This window comes from Brassica napus, chromosome A2 (genome assembly GCF_020379485.1).
Source record: "Brassica napus cultivar Da-Ae chromosome A2, Da-Ae, whole genome shotgun sequence".
Lineage (NCBI taxonomy): Eukaryota > Viridiplantae > Streptophyta > Magnoliopsida > Brassicales > Brassicaceae > Brassica > Brassica napus.
In genome coordinates, this window is record NC_063435.1 from 12,756,728 (window position 1) to 12,776,872 (window position 20,145).

At 37.4% G+C, this 20,145-nt stretch overlaps 5 protein-coding genes and 2 non-coding genes across 7 annotated transcripts; 3 read left to right on the forward strand and 4 right to left on the reverse strand.

Moving 5' to 3' along the window:
* Positions 1 to 5,366: 5,366 nt before the first annotated feature.
* On the forward strand, positions 5,367 to 6,283 carry LOC106397402 (SKP1-like protein 1A). The gene is made up of 2 exons (XM_013837989.3): positions 5,367 to 5,764; positions 5,917 to 6,283. The coding sequence occupies exons 1-2, from the start codon at positions 5,456 to 5,458 to the stop codon at positions 6,088 to 6,090; spliced, it is 483 nt and encodes a 160-aa protein (XP_013693443.1). The 5' UTR covers positions 5,367 to 5,455; the 3' UTR covers positions 6,091 to 6,283.
* A 3,131-nt stretch (positions 6,284 to 9,414) lies between these two features.
* LOC125587463 (probable acyl-activating enzyme 5, peroxisomal) lies at positions 9,415 to 11,149 on the forward strand. Its single transcript, XM_048758026.1, has one exon. The coding sequence runs from the start codon at positions 9,448 to 9,450 to the stop codon at positions 11,098 to 11,100; it is 1,653 nt and encodes a 550-aa protein (XP_048613983.1). The 5' UTR covers positions 9,415 to 9,447; the 3' UTR covers positions 11,101 to 11,149.
* Positions 11,150 to 11,717: 568 nt separating this feature from the next.
* TRNAE-UUC lies at positions 11,718 to 11,789 on the reverse strand. Its single transcript has one exon. It is a non-coding gene; the product is annotated as a tRNA-Glu (tRNA).
* Positions 11,790 to 13,204: 1,415 nt separating this feature from the next.
* Positions 13,205 to 13,276, forward strand: TRNAD-GUC. The gene has a single exon. It is a non-coding gene; the product is annotated as a tRNA-Asp (tRNA).
* Positions 13,277 to 13,776: 500 nt separating this feature from the next.
* LOC106397428 (TATA-binding protein-associated factor 2N) lies at positions 13,777 to 15,895 on the reverse strand. Its single transcript, XM_013838014.3, has 8 exons — positions 15,715 to 15,895; positions 15,520 to 15,642; positions 15,327 to 15,407; positions 15,146 to 15,234; positions 14,953 to 15,027; positions 14,690 to 14,754; positions 14,541 to 14,606; positions 13,777 to 14,471 (listed from the first exon to the last, which is right to left on the reverse strand). Exons 2-8 carry the CDS (start codon positions 15,640 to 15,642, stop codon positions 13,963 to 13,965), a joined length of 1,008 nt encoding a protein of 335 aa, XP_013693468.2. The 5' UTR covers positions 15,715 to 15,895; the 3' UTR covers positions 13,777 to 13,962.
* A 922-nt stretch (positions 15,896 to 16,817) lies between these two features.
* LOC111206407 lies at positions 16,818 to 18,264 on the reverse strand. The gene is made up of 4 exons (XM_022703138.2): positions 17,927 to 18,264; positions 17,615 to 17,717; positions 17,370 to 17,531; positions 16,818 to 17,168 (listed from the first exon to the last, which is right to left on the reverse strand). Exons 1-4 carry the CDS (start codon positions 18,175 to 18,177, stop codon positions 17,001 to 17,003), a joined length of 684 nt encoding a protein of 227 aa, XP_022558859.1. The 5' UTR covers positions 18,178 to 18,264; the 3' UTR covers positions 16,818 to 17,000.
* A 542-nt stretch (positions 18,265 to 18,806) lies between these two features.
* On the reverse strand, positions 18,807 to 19,759 carry LOC106422479. Its single transcript, XM_013863263.3, has one exon. It carries the CDS (start codon positions 19,528 to 19,530, stop codon positions 19,051 to 19,053), a length of 480 nt encoding a protein of 159 aa, XP_013718717.3. The 5' UTR covers positions 19,531 to 19,759; the 3' UTR covers positions 18,807 to 19,050.
* Positions 19,760 to 20,145: the final 386 nt, after the last annotated feature.

Below are 20,145 nucleotides of genomic sequence, written 5' to 3' on the forward strand. Positions count from 1 at the left end.
AATATTTTTACTACAGTTAAATATATTGTATTAGAAAATAAGGTTTTATATATTTTTTTTTTTTAATTTTTTGATGTAGCTTTAAAAACCACTCTAAAACATGATTGGAAATTTTAAATATTGTAGGTAAAAGTCAAAGCTAAATACAGCTTTTACAGCCCAACCAATCACCCATTTTTTTTCTAATAGTTTTGAGTGGTTACACAATTTTCCAAATCCAAACCACCATAATCTCCTCTTATAAATATTTTGATACTTTCACTCTTATTCAGTTTTACGATCTCTCTGTTTTCCAAGATGAGAGATAATCTGCAGCGCCGTATGCAACATATCGACCTAGGAGCGGATGAAACGTCAATCGCTTTGCCTCATGCAGTTCGTGCCCAAGCAGTGCGTTCCAATTGTTTCTCCATTATTGGAGCTATGGTTAATCCAAAGAAACATAATTTGAATGCGTTAACTGATGAGATGCCTTGTTTTTGGGGTTTAAGTGATGAAGTTATCAGTCAAATTATCAACACCAAAAAATTTTAGTTTGTTTTTTAGATAAAGGAGCCTCTTAACATAGTTTTGCAAAGAGGTCCCTGGTCCTTTGGTGAGTGGATGATCGTTACACATCCTTGGGATACGGCGGTTACAGAGGAAAACTTGAAAATGATTGCTTTATGGGTACATATAAAGGAAATCGCTCTCCAATGTCCGCATCATAGAAGATGAAGATAATGGCCCATATTATGATGGGGACCATGCTACTGATTGTGATATGAATGCTAAAACATTACGGTACCTTAAAGCAAGGCTTGCTAAAGGAAAGTTCCTTGTGGGAGAATGTACAAAATTCATTCGCAAATTGCGTTAAAATGATGTGATTTCTCTGCATGAAAATTGTCATGAAGATAATCTTTGTGCTCCTATTTCGGTGGATCAGAATTTTTCTATTCAGACAAATGACGCTAATCCCGTTGGCATCCCAATCCTAGAGATCTCGATGGCCGTTATTCATTCTAAAATTTCTGAATTTTCTCCTATGACATATTTTTTTAAACAAAATGGAGTGAATAACACATAAATAGATTAGAAAAACTACAAAAGCATCAAAACACAATTCACGCATGTCACAAGAAAATGAATAAAAAAGTTAAGAGATGATTGGGAAGGCTGTAGATGCTGCAGAAAGCTAATTTTATTTCTAAAGCCATTTTGTAAAGCAATCATCCTTTACATTTAGAAAATAAATCTACATCAAAAAACTTAAAAAAGTAAATATGTTAACTTTGGAATCAAATTTTCTACGGCTTTTATTTAGTGCATTCAATTATCTTTGAAAATAAATCTATAGCAAAAAAAACTAAAGTCACAGTCAAAACTTACAGCTTAATTTATAAAGCAAAAAAAACATAAAGCTATATCCTTCTCAATCAATCCCTTAATCGAAATTTGCTCCAAAAAAAAAGAGTAATCTAAAATATCCCCAAACAGGAGAAATTGCCCAAACATAACTTTGGTTTGTCATCTAAAATTTAAATTAAAAAAAAACATTCTGAATTACTCAGCAGAGTATCTTAACAATAATAATTCTCTAATATCTGATAAATCTATTTTTATTTAATTAAAATAGAAATAATCAACGAGGTGAAAAAAACTTAAATCAAATTAGAATGGTTTTCTATTTTTACAACAGCAAATCACGAGTTAAATTGTAATGTGACAAAACTCAAAGACAAGCAATAACACTAATTTATGAGTTAGATACAGAATATAATTAATGCATTCTCTCTTTTTCAAGACTCCACAAAAGTACAAGTAACGATTTAAAAAAAAAAAAAGTCAAAATTGATATTTTTCAAAATTTTAACTTAATGAAAATTATGATATTTCCTATTTTTCACTTTGGGAAAATAAATAAAACAATTTCCTTATATTTCTCACCATCGAACCGACTTATCTATAACTATAAAGGAGAGTTTTCTCTCACCTCCTTGTGCCACATCACCAGGGAGGGTGGGGCTTTTCGTGACACGTGTCCTCACCTTTGAAGCTGTTTCGTCTCTTCTTCGATGCTCAAGCGCCGTAGACCAAGGAGACCGATCTAATCCCCGATCTAATCCTCAGTATTTTGTTATTGCCTTCATCTGATACTTTAATTCTGCGCATCTGTACCACTTCCCCCACTTTCTCTCATAAATCCAAGGTAACCGATTGTAGTAGTGACTATAAATGTGTTCCTTTCCAGCGATGAACATCCACAATCCAACGAAATCCGAAAGGCCAATCTTTGTTCAGAATCAACTCCAACTATGGCGACGTCGTAAACTGTCCTTGTCGATGTACAAACACCGCAGTTGTCCGTCTGAAATATGATGTGAAGAGCACTAAGAAGCTTTGTGTTGTATGTCTCTTCTTCTGTTTGTATCCTTTGAATTGATGTTTTTGGCATACACGTGTTGCAAGTCCTTTTTGGGTTCTTTAGTTTATGCTTGATTCCGGAGTTGCAAGTGACCAACAATTCTGCAAAAGCTATTACTCTTAAAGCTGAAGTCCTTTTTATTCATTTAATGGGCTTGCCAACGTTTGTTCTCTATGAGAATGAGATAATATCATATAGTTCCTGTTTGATGTTTTCAGGCAGTGAAGACGGAATACCTATTCTGTTCAGCTTGGTTTGAGGTAAAAAAATATAAATTTATGAATGATCTTTATGTTGAAGTCTTAGACAGTTGAATTTATGTGTTGTACTAACGGGTCTTGCTTCTTCCTCGACATCCATAAGCCAATGAAAAATACTTGGGAAGGATCCAAAGAAAACAGGTTAAGAATCAGTAGTGTATCTTATTATAATGAGATTAAATTTTTACTTTTTATTGACATGAAAAAAGAGTCGACATGTAGAGGAAAGAAAGACGAACAGAACATAGGATTTCAAATATCCTCTTCTTTCTTTGTTCTTCTCATGGTTTGTTATCTTGATCATAAATCACAGAAAGTTCACATTTTCAAAAATTATTTGCTCTTATTTTTAATGGGGTTGAAATTTATTCACGGTTCTGCTTAGGAATGATCCGAATTTTGATTGTATTCATGATTATCTTGTCCTTTATGACTGATTCTCTTGCTCTGTATAAAGACAGACTTTTAGGTAATATATGTGCAGTCACAACAGCGAATAAGGCACAGACCGCACTGGAGTTGCTGAGGGATAACAGGAACAAGTTTGATCTCGTGATCAGCGATCTTGAAATGGACTTAACTGTCATTAGTATCACCTATTAAGTTTCTGTTTGATTCTTTTCATGTTTCCAAGATAGAATGTTTTGATCTCTTTTTATAATGTTTTGATCTTGTTAATTATATCTTGCACTGTTACTTGCGCATAGCGATCTAAAGTATGTGATGGAAGGAGTCAAGTACGGTGCCTGCGACTATCTCCTTAAACCAGTTCGAATTGAGGAGCTCAAGAACAGATGGCAACATGTGGTGAGGAAAATTAAGTTAAGAAGATGAAGAGCATTTTGTAAAGATCATCTTGAAGAGGAAGAAGACGAAAGAGGAAATGAAAACGATGACACGACAGCTCACAAAAACCTCGTGTAATTTGGACGCTAGAGCTGCACAACAAGTTCCTAGCTCGTCTTCTAACAACACAAGACGAGAACACAATGAACACCAACTGGTTTCAGAATGCTTAGGTTACGTAGCGCCTGAGCTAGAGTTTCAGAACTAAAGGGTCAACGAGAAATGCGATGTTTACGGGTTTGGAGTTCTGATACTCGAACTCCTGACTGGTCGGAGACTCCTGGAGTACGGTGAAGACAGCTTTGTGATACTAAGCGATCATGTTCGAGTTTTGTTAGAACAAGGGAATGTGTTGGAGTGTATTGATCCTACAATGGAGGAAGAATACTCTGAGGATGAGGTTTTGCCTTTTCTGAAACTTTCTCTTGTCTGTACTTCTCAGATTCCTTCAAATTTGCCTACAATGGCAGAGATTGTTCAGATCTTGCAGGCCATCAGTTCTCCTGTTCCTCACCGTCACCGGATGCTCGATAGTTTTTCAAAAAGCTCTGTGTTAATTTGATTTTCTATTATGCAATATTTTCTTTCTTTTTATTTATTTTTTTTACTTTTTTTGTAGAGATTGCTTTCTTTCACAATGGTATGTTCTATCTTTCTCGCTACGTCAATCATGAATCATCTTGACGATCATTGACCATTGTTATCATTAATAGGCTTTTTCCTGAGAATTTTTCACGTGTTTGTAAGTTAGCAAATAATACAAACGTACAATAATTACTGATACTGGAAAAACTAACTTTGTTTCATATCTACATGGCATTTTATTGTCTGCTTCATCATCTTGCACAAGTGTGCGTACATATTAATATGCTTTCACCTACTTACACTATAACTATTTACAGAACCACTCTGTTTCTCATATTTACAACTTCATTTGGGTATATACTACACCGACATCAAGAATTCATAGCCGACGATAACACATACCGCCACACTTCATCTGGTTTTCAAAGCACTGATGAGTTCTCCGTTTGTTGTACTATTTGATACATTCGATATATGAGCTTTAACCTGTAACTGCGACATTGAAGAATCCAATTATATTATTGCATACGCAATCACTCTCCTCCTTCTTCATTTTTAAAGCAATCTAAGAGTCTAAATTAGAATTTAAAGCGATACTTTTGATGATCCTATAGGTTCACAAATTCTGAAGATCGTAATCAAAAACGTGTTTGTTAGCTTACCCCTACGGAGTTCTGTTGCATGAAGCGCATATGTTGAAAGATGCACTACACAAGCTTTTTTTAAAGGAGATGAGCTACACATGCACAAACGTAATCCATAATTAAAAAAAAAACATACAACATGGTAAACACAATTACCAAACAAAACATAAAGTCACTCTCCTCAACTGCACAAGCACACAAATCAAAACAAACAAATGCAGTTCCTTTTATATACTATGCACATGAACTTAATAGTATAAGTATGTTGTCTAAATAAAACATCAACTTTACTTCTTCTTCCTTTTCGGTCGAAAAAACATCAACTTAACTAAATGTTTAGATTCCGATTAAATTAACTTTGTTATAACTATTGACTTTTTATTCTATTTTTATTAAATCTATTAGTGATATTCCACTTTGAACTAAACAACATTAAAATAAAGTAATATACTACGGTCGCTAACCAATATCAAATAGATCAGAAAAATATTATTCTCTTTCAACATATTTTCATTTTCATATTTTTAAATATATTTTGTTTACTAAGATTATAAATGAACTTTAAATTTATTTAAGAAAAAATATACTAACCCGGCGCGTAGCGCCGGAATACCACTAGTATAAAAATAAATTAGGGATTTCTATATATAAAACAAGTAAGACGCTTCCCTCGAATACCTTCATCGCTCCTCTCGAAATCAAAACTCTCAAAGATGTCGACGAAGAAGATTGTGTTGAAAAGCTCCGACGGCGAGTCTTTCGAGGTCGACGAGGCCGTGGCTCTCGAGTCTCAGACCATAGCGCACATGGTCGAAGACGACTGCGTCGACAACGGGATCCCTCTTCCCAACGTCACGAGCAAGATCCTCGCGAAGGTGATTGAGTACTGCAAGAAACACGTCGACGCCGCCGCTTCTAAGACCGAGGCCGTCGATGGCGGCGCTTCCTCCGACGATGACCTCAAGGCCTGGGACGCCGAGTTCATGAAGATCGATCAAGCTACCCTCTTCGAACTCATCCTGGTAAGGATTTCTGATTTTGAAATTAGGGTTTCGTTCTAATTTGGGGGTTTCGTTTAAAGATTGGATCTTTCTTGAGATTGTTAGGATTCGTATGGAATTGAGCGTGATTTGAATTGGATCTAATGGTTTTGAATTGGATTTGGAACTTGCAGGCGGCTAACTATTTGAACATCAAGAACCTTCTTGACTTGACATGCCAGACGGTGGCTGATATGATCAAGGGGAAGACTCCAGAGGAGATTCGCACGACCTTCAACATCAAGAACGACTTTACTGCCGAGGAAGAGGAGGAGGTGCGCAGGGAGAACCAATGGGCTTTTGAATGATCAAGAGAAGATAGTCTTTGTCGTGTTGAAGCAAACCACCCAGTTTCTTCCTTTACGTTATTTGTCGATGACTTCGGGTTCCTTTTTATTTTCGTGTTTAAATTTGTGACTGTTCGTCCTCTTTATTTATAATCGAGAACCTATGTTTGCGCTTTGATTTATCTTAAAGGGTGATGTTGGTTTGCTTTGCAAATATCTTTTATCTTGTTCATCTGCTTCGTCATTCATGCGAATTACTGATCGCTCTGTTTCGGTGGCTTCCATGCTACTTAAACACCTTCTTTAGATTCCTTTTCCAGATGAAGGAAGCAAGTCTCCAAGTTAGAGATGATAGTTGAGACTCTCCAAGTTAGAGCTGATAGTTGAGACATTCATACAAGAAACGAAATTGCTGTTATATAATGGCAAGCTACGAGTTATGCTGACAATGAGAATATGAATCAGTGGCTTCATGATAAAGAGTTATGTCGTACAAGTACTCAAAGATACTCATGAACTGAACATTCTAGAATCTGAACACTGAAGCTCTTTCTCCGAGTGAAAAAGATGGTTGAGGTGCTGCATCACTTAAACAATATGTCAAGATTATTTTTACCCCACGTTTTTTGGTATTGAACATAATTTACATATAAATCGATTGCTATGTGTGATTGGTTGCCTTCAGTTAGCATGTGATCTTCTGAAAATATTCTTTCATCATTCTTCAAGTTCAGGCCCAAGTGCCATAAGGCCGTGGTATTGAGCGCCACGACAGTGCCTAGAACACCTAGTCCGGTTCGCCTATTCTTTTTTCTATTGTCTCAGAGAATTGTATATGGTCTATCCTGCGGGCACTTGTGCATTTTTTCTTATTTTGCTAAATTGTGCATTTGTTGTTGTGCTGATTAATCCAAATAGTCACACACAGAAACATCAACACTCGTTCAAGATTCATGAATTGATGCAAAGCAAAGAACTCTGAGTATAAACTGAATGCAAACTTTGCATAACACTGGAATACACATGTTTTACTGATGCATCACCACACTGGAAACACATGTTTAACTGATACATCAATGTGAACATCACTTAAGTTCTGACGCTGACTATGATTATATCACATCAATCATAGTGTGTGATTGGTTGTACAAGTAAAAGTTTATATTATCTTCATTCTGCGAGTAGCATGTGGTCCTTTAATTGCATTCTGTATTTAAGAAAGATTCCATCACTCTGTTCCTATCAACGATCAGGTCAACTACATCAAATGGACGTATAGACCGTCTTGGGAAGAACCGTAGAAGCATGCGCTTCTCGTTTCCAATATTATAATTTATTTTCATTCTTATTTTACTAAAATTTAATTATGTACTGCAGGAGTGTATATACATGTTGCATGTTCAAATGTTATGTTGTATACATGTTCCATGTCCAAATGTACGTTTTACAGAACAAAAATATATTCAGATTTTAACTGGTGTTAAAACTTTGAAGGCTTTAGAAAATTAGAAAGCTTTTAAGTTTTTTTTTTACTTTTAAAAAAATTTATTAATTAGATAAATTTAGATAAATGTATTAGTTGCTTTTTAAAAACTTTAATCATTCTAAAATGGCTAAAATTAAATTAAATTTTCTCTTTTCTCTTTTCTATTGTTTTCTGATATCTAAGCAGACATGGTTTTAAGAACAAAAGTAGTACATTTTCTTTTCCTTTTTTTCTCTAAAATATTTGGTTCCCTAATAATTAATACATTTATCTAAATTTATATCAATTTTATTATAAATCTTGTTTGATATATTAATATATCTTAGATCTATATTGCACTATCTTAATCTATATATATATATATATTCATGTTCTTATTATTAATCGAATTTATATATTTAAATTATATTTATAAAATAATAAACCATATTTTAATTACAAAAGAAACTTTTATAAATACTTTGTTTTGGTAGAAAAACAACTTCTATAGCCAAATCTCTACATCGTAAAGCTAAAGTAAAGTCATTTAGCCAACCAGACCTTATATCATGATTAACCTGACTGAGGTTCTTAACTGAAATGGTTTTTTACTTTTAACTAAGAAAAATTAAGAACGTCTATTAAATAAGAGGTATAAAAGACGTTTTTTAACCGAAAAATGTAAAAAAAAATGTCAAATCATGAGTTAAGAATCTCTAATAAAAGGACCGGGTTAATCTTGCTTTTATCTTCTTATCATTCCTTGTTGGAGCAGTTACTGACTTTTCTTACAACTAATCGAGATCTTAATCTTCACTAACCAAATAAAAAAATTGCATGAGGCTTTGATTGGTAACATGTATTAGAGTTGATTTAGTTTGAGTTATGCACAAAAATCAAAAATGTCACCAATCATGAATTAGTTTTGAGTTTTTGATGTTAGGTTTGAGTTATAATGTATTATTGTTGAGTTACTAGTTTGAGTTATGTCCTTTGTAAAAAACATAAATCAAATCTTAAATCAACATCAACAAAATTCTCATGTATTAAGACTTGTGTTAAATAAATTTTGGTTTTCTATTAACTATCCCACATTCTTTTTTATTTTTCCACGTCCTTTTTTTTTTTTTTTAACAAATTAAAAAAAATAGTACATGATCATATTGTACGTTTACTTGTTGCTAAGTAATACAATATTTTAATACATAACCTACTTGTTAGTGAAAGACTTTCTAATTATTTTCAGTTTTGTTAGTTTTTTTAAACTCTAGTTAGTTAATCCAAATTGTTTTTATATTTAATTGTTAATTTTGTTTGATGATTAAAATGTTATATCCTATGATTTTATTTGTTAATTTTAATTATTAATTTGTTTCTTAATATATATGTTCTTAATTTTTAAATTATATTTAGTTTTTCTAATTATTTTATTAAATATATAATAGGTGTTATTATTTCTGATATTTAGATTTTCTTTAAAAAATTATACATACTGCAACTTATACATCAAAAATGTTACCAGTCAATTGTTTTTAAAATGTATTAACTCAAATTTATACTGCAAACTCACTACATAAATCTATAATTTATACCACATAATTTTTACTGCAAGTTACATCGAACTATAACGTTTTTGGTAACTCAAAGCTAATACTACATGTCACCAATAGTCTATCTTTAGTTGTGGTCACTCCTTGTCTTAAACTAATCTTCTTAAACTACAATAAACCACAGTTAAATTCATTCTGATATTATTCCTCGTCGGAGCAGTTACTGACTTTTCTTACAGTTACCAAATCCAGGCGACTATGAGTTACAAACGTAACTTTATTTTTGTCTGAAGCTTGGCTCTATCTCTATAAATAGCTCTATCTATCTTTTGTTGTGGACACTCAAGAATATCAAGAAAATAAATGGAGGAGTTGAAGCCAAGTGCTGCAAACTCACCACCGTTGACGCCCTTAGGCTTCCTCGAAAGAGCAGCCACCGTGTATGGAGACTGTACCTCCATCATTTACGGCAACTCCACCGTGTACACATGGCGGGAGACCAATCTCCGTTGCCTCCGCGTCGCCTCCTCTCTGTCTTCAATCGGTATCAAAAGATCCGACGTCGTATCCGTCCTCTCCGCTAACACTCCGGCCATGTACGAGCTCCAGTTCGCCGTTCCGATGAGCGGCGCAATCCTCAACAACATCAACACTCGCCTCGACGCTACCACCGTCTCTGTTCTCCTCCGCCACTGCGAATCTAAGCTTCTCTTCGTCGACGTCTTTTACTCCGACCTCGCCGTCGAAGCGATCAAGAAACTTGACAAGCCGCCGATTCTCGTCCTCATCGAGGAGGACGAGGAGGGGGGAGATGGTGCTGACGTGGCGGACCGTTCGAAATTCTGTTACTCCTACAGTGTTTTAGTGGAGAGAGGAGATCCGGATTTTAACTGGATCCGACCCGAGAGCGAGTGGGATCCGATTGTGGTCAACTACACCTCCGGTACGACTTCGTCTCCCAAAGGAGTGGTTCACTGTCACAGGGGTATTTTCGTCATGTCGTTGGATTCATTAATCGACTGGACCGTACCGAAGAATCCGGTTTACTTGTGGACCCTACCGATATTCCACGCTAACGGTTGGTGTTACCCATGGGCTATCGCCGCCGTTGGAGGAACTAACGTCTGTTTACGTAAGTTCCAAGCGCCGTTAATCCACCGTTTGATCCGTGATCACGGCGTTACTCACATGTGCGGCGCGCCCGTTGTGCTTAACATGTTAACGGCGACTCATGAGGAACCTCTTAAAAGTCCGGTTCATTTCTTAACCGCCGGTTCTTCACCGCCGGTCACGGTGCTCCTCCGCGCGGAGTCTCTCGGTTTCGTTATCAGCCACGGGTACGGTTTAACGGAAACAGCCGGCGTGGTGGTCTCCTGCGCGTGGAAGCCACAGTGGAACCGTTTGCCGGCGAGTGATCAGGCGAGGCTGAAAGGCCGGCAAGGAGTGGGAACCGTCGGGTTTACCAAAATAGACGTGGTGGATCCGGGTTCGGGTCGGAGCGTGGAGAGAGATGGTGCAACGATGGGGGAGATAGTGATGAGAGGGAGTTCGGTCATGCTCGGTTACTTAAAAGATCCTGTCGGAACGAGGAAGACTCTGAAGAACGGGTGGTTCTTCACCGGAGACGTCGGAGTGTTGCACGGAGATGGGTATCTAGAGATTAAAGATAGGTCGAAAGATGTAATCATAACGGGTGGAGAGAATGTGAGTAGTGTGGAGGTGGAGGCGGTGTTGTACACGCACCCGGCGGTGAATGAAGCGGCTGTGGTGGCTAGACCGGATGAGCAATGGGGAGAGACGCCGTGTGCTTTCGTTAGTTTAAAACCTGGGTTGACCCGGAAACCCACGGAGAAGGAGATGATAGAGTATTGTAGGGAGAAGATGCCACGTTACATGGTGCCTAAAACGGTTGTGTTTCTTGATGAGTTGCCTAAGACATCTACAGGGAAGATTCCTAAGTTCGTGCTTAAGGAGATGGCTAATAAAATGGGTTCCACGAGGTTAAGTCGGTTGTAAAGAAAAGTATACTATAGTTTGATTTAATAACAAGTTATGGATTGAAGTGTAAGATAGATGGCTTAGACTGGTGCATGAGTGGGTTGCTCTTGGAAGTGTTTGGTTCAGTTTTGTTTCTTTGGTTCCGGTTCTGTCATCTTCAAGTTATATGATTGTGAAAGCATTTACGTTTATGGGTTGAATTTGATTTCAAGATTGTGTGGTGCTACCCTTTCTCCTTAATAAAGTTCAGTTCATGTGTTTCTGTATCCACCTTCTGTAATATTATAAGCTTTGTTTGAATTAATGGGACTTTAAAAGTGGGGAAAATGATTGAAGTGTGAGATTATTCTTTGAACAGTTTCGAGGTTGAGGCAGAGATTTTGAGTATTGACTTCATCATTATCTCGTTCATTAAAGATATGGATTCGAGTTTCCATGGTAGTAGAAAGTTTTCGAAACATTTTACAAGTAAAATCAGGATCAGGATCAGATCAATCTATATTTTTTTGGCCGGATATAAATCTTGAACAAGGGACATTGGTGACTAATAAAATGTTTTAAGGTTCTTTAGATTAATCAAAGAAATTACCACTGTGTGAAATCTACAAACAGTTGTTGTTACACCGAACAAAAAGCTCCGTTGCCGGGAATCGAACCCGGGTCTCCTGGGTGAAAGCCAGATATCCTAACCGCTGGACGACAACGGATTGGTGTTACACATTGTGAGTATTAGTACTCAACGTATATATATTTGTTCATTTGGCACATCAAAAAAGTTCAATTAAGAACATCATAGACCTAAAAGGATCTTCAATTTCAAAATTTTATTGTCAGATAAAACACAACACAACAGCTTAATTATGAATATTGCAGAACAACAAAGACTGCAATAAAACTTCAAAGTTCTAATCTGACTTAAAGCCTAATCATCAGCTTCAGATCAAACACGGTTCCCAAAGAAAGCCAACCGTGGTTTCTTAAAACTGTATCATAGAGCCACTTGTTTATTTTCTTCAATAAAACAACAAAGAGAGTCAACCGTGGTTTCTCATAACTGTATCATAGAGCCACTTGTTTCTTTTGTTAATACTCCTCCTCCAAGGTGATCAGTGATTCCTTGTTTTTGGTCCAATCTGCAGGTCCTTGGCATAATTATCCTTCTCGATCAGCCTAAAATCAGATTTTGTAACAAGAAGATATAGTCAGAATACAGAACATCATCATGGAGCTTTAGCCTACTTGCATATAAAAAAACAAAGAAATAATAATCAAATCCATTTTGAGTTATATATTCCATGTTGGTTGATTCCGTAAGCAAAATACTTGACATTTATAAAATAACATCATAGAAATTTAAGTATCCATTCAGTTTCTTAAGTTCATCAGTATAAAGATTTGTTAGAAAAGATAAAAAGAAAGATGTATATCTTACCGATGAATTAAGAAGTTGAGGCTGCTTGATTAACCTCTCGTTCACCTCCAAGAGAGAGCCTTTTACACAACACCTAGAACAAAACAAAAACATCAATCTTTCACGACATTAATCTTATGACAAAGAAAAGCAAAACAAAGTAAAACGCTTTTGCACCTCACGATATAAGAATCGATTGCAGTGGAAACTTTGCACAATGCTGTATTCGATTCAGAGCGCATAGCAAGCATTCTGCACAAAGAAGAGCATTTGAATAAACACTAGGTAGGCTACATAACAATCAGCAACAATTCTTTAAGTCTGAGGAAGCAAACCTTCTTTGGCATCTTCTTCTTGCTACTTTTGCTTGTTTATTTTGATTTCTGGATTTCTCGCGACCTCAGTCTTCTGAATTCTCCGTCGTTTGTATAACACTGTAAAACGAAAAACGAAGAACGAAGAACAACTCGTTTTCTTCCGTAGTACTTTTCGTGTTTCTAATGGGCCTTAACTTGATTAGCCATGGCCCATTAATATTTTACACGGTTAGTAACTTCTTTCTCAACATAGTATCGACTTGTTCGGTGAATTGTTGTCAACAAAACAAGAAATTCACAATCACAATGATGATTGAAAACTTGTATGGGTTTCGATTTTTTTCGGTTCCGCAGATTTTGTTAAATTCCTTATGTTTTCACTTCAGGCATCCAAGTCGTTGTAGTATAGTGGTAAGTATTCCCGCCTGTCACGCGGGTGACCCGGGTTCGATCCCCGGCAACGGCGTTTAACTTTTTTAAGTATCTCCTAATCATGTATACGGCGTCGGTTTTGTCTTTCTCACAGCCCAAGACTAGAGACTCAAAAGTATGCAAGGCCCAACAAAAAAATACACAGAAATGAGCTGCTTGCCTTGCTTTCGTGTGTGCTACATTGCTTTCTTACGTGCCCAAAAATATACACACAAGAATCTAAGAAAAAATGCCAGACGCAAAGTCACTCAACAAGTGGATGGCTTCTGCAACTCTGGTGTGTGTTTTCATCAACTCAAATAATATCCCTCCCAAAATGGACGATCAAGTGCTTAGGAATAAAAAAAATAATCAAATGTTTCATCAAACTATAACCGATAAGAGCAAAGACAACAAAAAATTATTCACTCTTACTCTGTCATCTAAAAAGACTACGAAGCAAATAAACAGAAGGTAAATCTCCAATAAAAACCCACCATAAATAAAATGAACAGATAAAACCTAAAGCGACTTTAAAGAAAAACAGTCACCAACTAAAAGAAAAAACTGCGAATCAATGGATAAAACAAAAGGAGGGATACACTTATGGCAAACATGTCTTCTTCATGGACAGAATCAAACATAAGGAGAGAGGAAGGAGATAGAACAAAACATCAAACGACTCTTGGCCTTCTTTTTTTTTTTTATGTTTGTGTAACATAGAAACCTCACTCTCATGTCTCAAGCAACTGCCTGGACTGGTGGTCCATCTGCTCTGTTGTTGAATCCACCACCACCACCGCGACCTCCTCCTCTTCCACGACCTCCCCTTCCACGTCCACGCCGAGGAGCATCATCATAATCATCACGGCCCTGAGGAGGACCCTCATAACCACCACCACGCCCCTGATGACCATCGTAACCACCACGCCTCTGAGGACCATCATAATAACCTCCACGCCTCCGAGGACCATCATAGCCACCACGCCCTTGAGGACCCCCATTGTAACCACCACGACGCTCGTAACCGCCACGGTCATCATATCCACGGTGTTCATGAGGAGGAGCATCATAACCGTAACCTCCATCTTGGGGTGCATCATACTCATTCTGAGGACCATTGTATCCTCCTCTTCCTCGACCACCACGGCTGCTGCGTCCTCTGCCACCACGCCCTCTTCCTCTGCCACCATAGGACTGGTTACGTTCATAACCGCCATCTTCATACTCAACGTTCACATATGCATTCCCTGCCAAACAAATGCGTTACAAAAGATCCATGAATCATATATTTAGAATCTGAATAGAACGCTACTTACCTCTGCCACCTCTTCCTCTCCCTCTCCCCCTTCCTCTTCCTCTCCCTCTGCCACCAGGTGAACCCTCTGCGAGATATATAAAACAGAAAACTCATAAAGCAGTCGAGTATGGGAGATTTATAAAGGTCATTAAGAGTGACCGAACAAACCTCCTCCTTCATAGTCGATGTCGCCTAATGGCTTGACCAACTCAACAGGAATCGGGCACTGGTATCTGCAACATCATTTGATAAATATCATAACGAGAAACGAGTTATAAAGCCTATAGTATCAAGGACACAGTAAAGAAGCCGGTCAAAATGAATATGTAATTTGTACGTCAGGCAGAGGAAATTGCTTGTGACAACGCATGGATCTAATCATGGCCAAGGACCACACAAAGTGAATAACAAAGATAAAACGAGAAACTCACCCAATGGAGGATGTGTTAAGCTCTTTGGTGGATAGGGTAATGGTAATCATAGACACATGCCTTGTAGTCTCAATACTTCAACACAGAACCAAAAAAGGAAAAAAAAACAAAAAGTAACAATTAGTTAAGGTAAGAACAAAGGTACATGTTAGCAATTATAAACAATTAAAAAATAAGAAAATGGGATCCTTACGGAAGAAGGCCTTCCTCTTTAGGTTCCCATGTGTCTGTGATGTCGGTGGATCCAATAGATGTGTTCTGATGAAGATCAGGGATCCTTCTCTACGTTACACAGTAAAAAGAAAGAAACTTTCAGACAACCCATCATCTAAACCACGGTTTTGTGAAATAAACACAACAACAACAAAAATTACCTTAATAAGCTCAACAATGTTCACAGTCTTGTTGATAGCTCTTCCCATTGCCTTGAACACAACTTCCGTTGACCCTTTCTCCTATACACACCAAAACAAATTCTAAATAAAACTGTTCAATTAATCCTCCGAAAAAACTTTAGAATCATCTCTTTAACCACACAACAGATTGACATTATTAATTACACAATACCTGGAGAAGAGTCATGGCGTAGGTGATGTAGTTGCGTGCCCTGCCCATACTAGTGATACGAATCTCGTTCGCGTCAATCGGCGTCTCATCCTTCTTCTTCACCACACGGTCGTACTTCTCCATCTAACAGGAACCCAATCATTAAAATGGAAAAATAATCAAGGAGAAGAAATCAATGTTGATTTGGATACTTACCTTAAGCGGATGTTGTGGTTTAGAGATCTTTCTCGAGAGGGGAGTGAGTGGTTTAAGAGCCCTCTTTGTACGGCTTCGTCTCTCTCCTTTTTTAAGCCCTAAGAGAGATTCTGATGCAAAGCGCCTCTCACATATATATCAGCCGCACCACTCCTCTCTTCCACACACACACGTTTGCACTACCCTAACCGGTCTCGGTTCGCGGTTTTATTATACCCAACCGAACCGAACCACGATAAATCAAGCTCAAGATCTCTAAACCAAGGAGTTTACTCGTTACTTGTTGATTCAGATCCGGTATTCAGGGGGTTTGAACCGGGATTGTTCTTAACTTCGGTTCATATCAATTTTCTCGGTTTAGTTGAGGCATATCTGTTTTTTTTCTTTTTTTTTTCTGGTGAGAATAAATTCTTGTAATGATAATATCTTGTTTATACAGTTGCACAAAATGCGAAGGAATTGGTCTAAATGGCTTTATCAATAGAAGAATAAAATTAAATTGTTAGACGAAAACCGAATCTACCTGTTATTAATAGAAAACTTTCTGGATTATCGGTGCTAACGGTTGATAAAAATATATAATATTTTTTTTTAACTTTAATATTTAAAGTGTATACATTTTGAACTTTTCAATTCAGCTTTTATGTAAGGAAAACATAAGTATTTTACAAGTATTTAATAAATTTAGATAAACGTTGTCCGTTGACATTTTTGTAGTGTTAGTTTTGAAATTTCTTGATATTTATTATTTTTGGAGAAAAAAATGTATTAACCCCCAAAAAATTTCTTTTTAAAACTTCGTTAAGGCATAATCTTAGCTTTAAAGATAAGACAATAATATAACTGGTGTGAGCATTTGACAAAACAAAAGTGGTTGTGACAAAAAAGACAAGTACAAATATTCTCATAAATATATAGCTGGGAGTATTGACCCACCAAACGTGAGACGCATCTAAGCTTTTGTGTCACAAATCAAAATTGAACAAATATCAAATTAATTAATGATGAAACCATTGACAAAACAAGTCATTCAACGAAGATCCTACAGATAGTAAATAGTGGTGAACAAGCTCTCTAATAGCAGAGACGACCAAGCAACGATAGAGACATAAAAACACTTGAAAGATGTCGCAGATCACTTTAGAGATAATACATTACAGAGAGTTTACAGTGTACAACAGATGGGTTTTGAACAAGTATATATTTACTTTACAGATAGTTCCCATGAAACTGGTAAAGCACTATTTTTTATTTTGATATGGATGTGAAAACAGCAAAAGCACTGATCAAAAGAAGGAAAGGAGATCATCTTGCTTCTCTACCTTGTGTGTTTGAACCAGAGGATCAATAACTTTTCTCCATCCTCCAAAATCTAAGGGAGAACCAGCATCTGGCAATACGAACCCGTTAACGTAGAAGGTTGGTGTTCCATAAACCCCTCTTGAAGCGCTATACTGCAACCACATAACAACCCACAAACAAAAGTAAAATATACTATATTTTTCCATACTCAGTTAACAATGAGAGTGGCCATGGTGTATATAACATATGGTGAACTGTTCAAATAGAAGACCACTGAGTGTTAATGGCCTGAATCTGAACCTATCAAGTACAAATTTTTGGCCTCAATCTGAACCTATCAAGTATAATGTTACCTTAAAGGAAACTCTGGTTGCACGGTCTGATATCGTGTCGGTGAAGCCGGATTTGAGAACATGTCGATACGAGCTTCCCAAGGTGGTTGTTCCAAGCTTGACAATTTTCTCCACAACATCAGGTCTTGACAGGAGTTGCGTTTGGGCGTTGTAGAACAATGCCTGTCAATCATAAACACATCAAAATTCTCAATGGATAGAGATGCAAACAACAACCAACCGACCAACAGCTAAAATGAACAAACCTGATGCTCAAAGAAGGCTTCCAGCAAACAGAAGGTAGCGTTTGCGTTCAAAGCATTCACAATGTGTAAAGCCCTAGAGCTCACATATGCATTGTCATGGTACCTGCAACATCATCCCAAAACCCGAAATAGATTCATTACAAGATTGAATCTTTAAAGCAAATCATTCGCAGTTTCATAAAACATATACGAATCAATCAATACATGAAACAGGGCAACTACAATTGAAGTCATTGACGAACTAATTCTAACCAAAGCTAAGAGCTTTCTACCAATTTCAGACATTGAATGAGAAAAAGACAGAGTACTGACGGTAAAGGAAGGAGGTGAAGGAGAAGGGCAACGCGAGATCCGTAGCGTTGAAAAACTTGCTTCAGAGGCGGCCAAGCGTCTCTGCTATCCGGGCAAACCGGGTCAAAAAACGCCTCGATTAGTATAGTATCCGGGTCAACTCGACGACCCGGTGGGTAAAGGAAACCATCGAGCCTCGCCGGTGGTACTAGCTGCGCATGTGCTTGCGTCCCGATAAAGAAGACGACGAACAGAAAAGTTGTACGGCTCATTCTCTCTTTGCTTACACTCTTTCTCTCTTCTCAGGATCGCCGGGAGGATTGTTAAAGAACCAAACACGGTGAGTGTAAGCAACGGTTAGGATTGCTCGGAAGCTAAGCGATAACACTCTTCTACTTGCTTCCCAGCCGTTGATCTACTTTTTTTTGCTGACGTGGAGGAATCTCGTTGCAGTTCGACGTGGAAGTTTGTTTAGCCGGAAAATGTTGGGTTGAGGAAGTAATATAAGTTAAATTCGGTCCTTATATAGTAAATATCCCTAAGTAAGAGCCTATCCGAAAATAAAAATAATTGAGTACTCATAAAGAAAATTCCAGCAAGAACTTATTTGAGTTGTAACTGCGACAAGTGTGTTGTTGAGGAATCTGTATACATCTAAAGGCATTCAGTCTGAGCTGAAACCAAACAACTCATGGAAGCTGTAAGCAAAAATTAAAGAACACAAATCCAATTTTTTTTCTTTTTCATAAATCCAATTGGTTATTTTAAACCAGGAAAAGACATTAAAAGTGTTCATGGCTATTGTTCATATAGAGGCTGATGTGGACAAAAGCGGGACAGCTAATTACATTGAGTTTATAACTGCTACAATGCATTGACATAGACGGAAGAAGAAGGAACAGTTGATAGAAGCATTCATGTATTTGATCCAGCTGTGTGTTGCTCTAAATAGCCATCATGTTTATCTGAAGTAGAATCTTGAATTATATCTTATTATATTCTCCATTCAGAACTTAGGAGAAGAGCTGGTTTAGTAACTGCTTTTTTGTTACTTGTATTCGTACAGTTGTATGACAAAAGGACAAAACATTCTTTTCAAAGTACAACATTCAAACTATGTTATAAACTTTGTCGTTTCCGACGAATCACGGTTGATCGCCTCTGTTTCTCTTCTCAATCATCTCTCTCTGCTTCTCCGCGAGCCTATCTAAAGCAGACGAAACGGCGTCGCTTCCACCGATCAGCAGCCGCGTGATAACCTCCGGATCCGTCTCGAACCGCGCCGCCTCGAACTCCTTCCTAGCGTTCTCTCTCAGCACATCTCTCCACAGGACTCCCCTTGAATCCGTCCACGTGTAGAACCTAGTCGCGCGTAATATGTCCCGGTATAAACTCAGCGCCTCTCGGCGCGTGCTCGTCAGACGCTGTCTGTTCAGATACTCCGCCTCCTCGTCGTTGATTAGCGGTTTCTCTTTCTTCGCTAGGTGTCTATCGAGGAGCTCCTCCATGGTGTCTGGGCCTTCGTGTAGAAACCTTCTTGTTGATACAGCGTCTCTCCGAAGCATCAGATCTATACGAGTCGACATGTTTCGCCATTTCCGAAGCTTCGCAGCCATCATCAACATCTCTCACTCACAGAACCAACGTTGAGCTATTTGGTCAAGTTGCTTAATGGGCCCAATATGGGCTTATCCATGCGACTTAATAGGCCCATATAATTTCTAAGCTAACACGAAGAATATGAAATTGTTACTTCAGACAAATATTTCGATTGTTGACAAAAAAACACAAATACTTTATTTCGATTCAATACTGAATGCTCCCAAATACGAGAATGTCTCGGAACCGTCGCGTAGTAACTTGTAGTAGCAAACATGCACCATAATTAATGAGGTAGCTTAGCTTACATTGAAAAAATATAATGCTATGCTTTAGCATCGAGTTTGAATAATACAATTGTTAATGCTGGGCAGAAGCATTAGAAGTATCTGCTTCCAGCTGTTGATACGATATTTTGTTTTTGGCCAATTTATTACTCCTACTAAGTTGTATCAATAACTTAGATGGTTAAGCTAGTTAGCAAACCACTTCAAGGTAGCATGTTTAAAACTACTAGGTGGCCTTTATTTTTTTGGGTTTCCAGCCCTTGGTTTTGTGGAGTTTTTCAGGGCAGGACTCATGACTCATGAGCAACTGACACCAGTCTTTTTTTATTTTGTATTTGTCAAATTTTCATCGTA

Bases quoted from the DNA above. Each gene is read 5' to 3' on its own strand.
- LOC106397402 (XM_013837989.3), top strand. From the start codon at position 5,456: ATGTCGACGAAGAAGATTGTGTTGAAAAGCTCCGACGGCGAGTCTTTC. The intron at 5,765-5,916 runs GTAAGGATTTCT...TGGAACTTGCAG, and splicing joins CCCTCTTCGAACTCATCCTG to GCGGCTAACTATTTGAACAT.
- LOC125587463 (XM_048758026.1), top strand. From the start codon at position 9,448: ATGGAGGAGTTGAAGCCAAGTGCTGCAAACTCACCACCGTTGACGCCC.
- LOC106397428 (XM_013838014.3), bottom strand. From the start codon at position 15,642: ATGGAGAAGTACGACCGTGTGGTGAAGAAGAAGGATGAGACGCCGATT. The intron at 15,408-15,519 runs GTATTGTGTAAT...TGGTGTGTATAG, and splicing joins ACGCCATGACTCTTCTCCAG to GAGAAAGGGTCAACGGAAGT. The intron at 14,472-14,540 runs GTAAGTAGCGTT...TTTGTTTGGCAG, and splicing joins GAGAGGAAGAGGTGGCAGAG to GGAATGCATATGTGAACGTT.
- LOC111206407 (XM_022703138.2), bottom strand. From the start codon at position 18,177: ATGAGCCGTACAACTTTTCTGTTCGTCGTCTTCTTTATCGGGACGCAA. The intron at 17,718-17,926 runs GTCAGTACTCTG...ATGATGTTGCAG, and splicing joins CTTCACCTCCTTCCTTTACC to GTACCATGACAATGCATATG. The intron at 17,169-17,369 runs GTAACATTATAC...ATGTGGTTGCAG, and splicing joins CAACCAGAGTTTCCTTTAAG to TATAGCGCTTCAAGAGGGGT.
- LOC106422479 (XM_013863263.3), bottom strand. From the start codon at position 19,530: ATGTTGATGATGGCTGCGAAGCTTCGGAAATGGCGAAACATGTCGACT.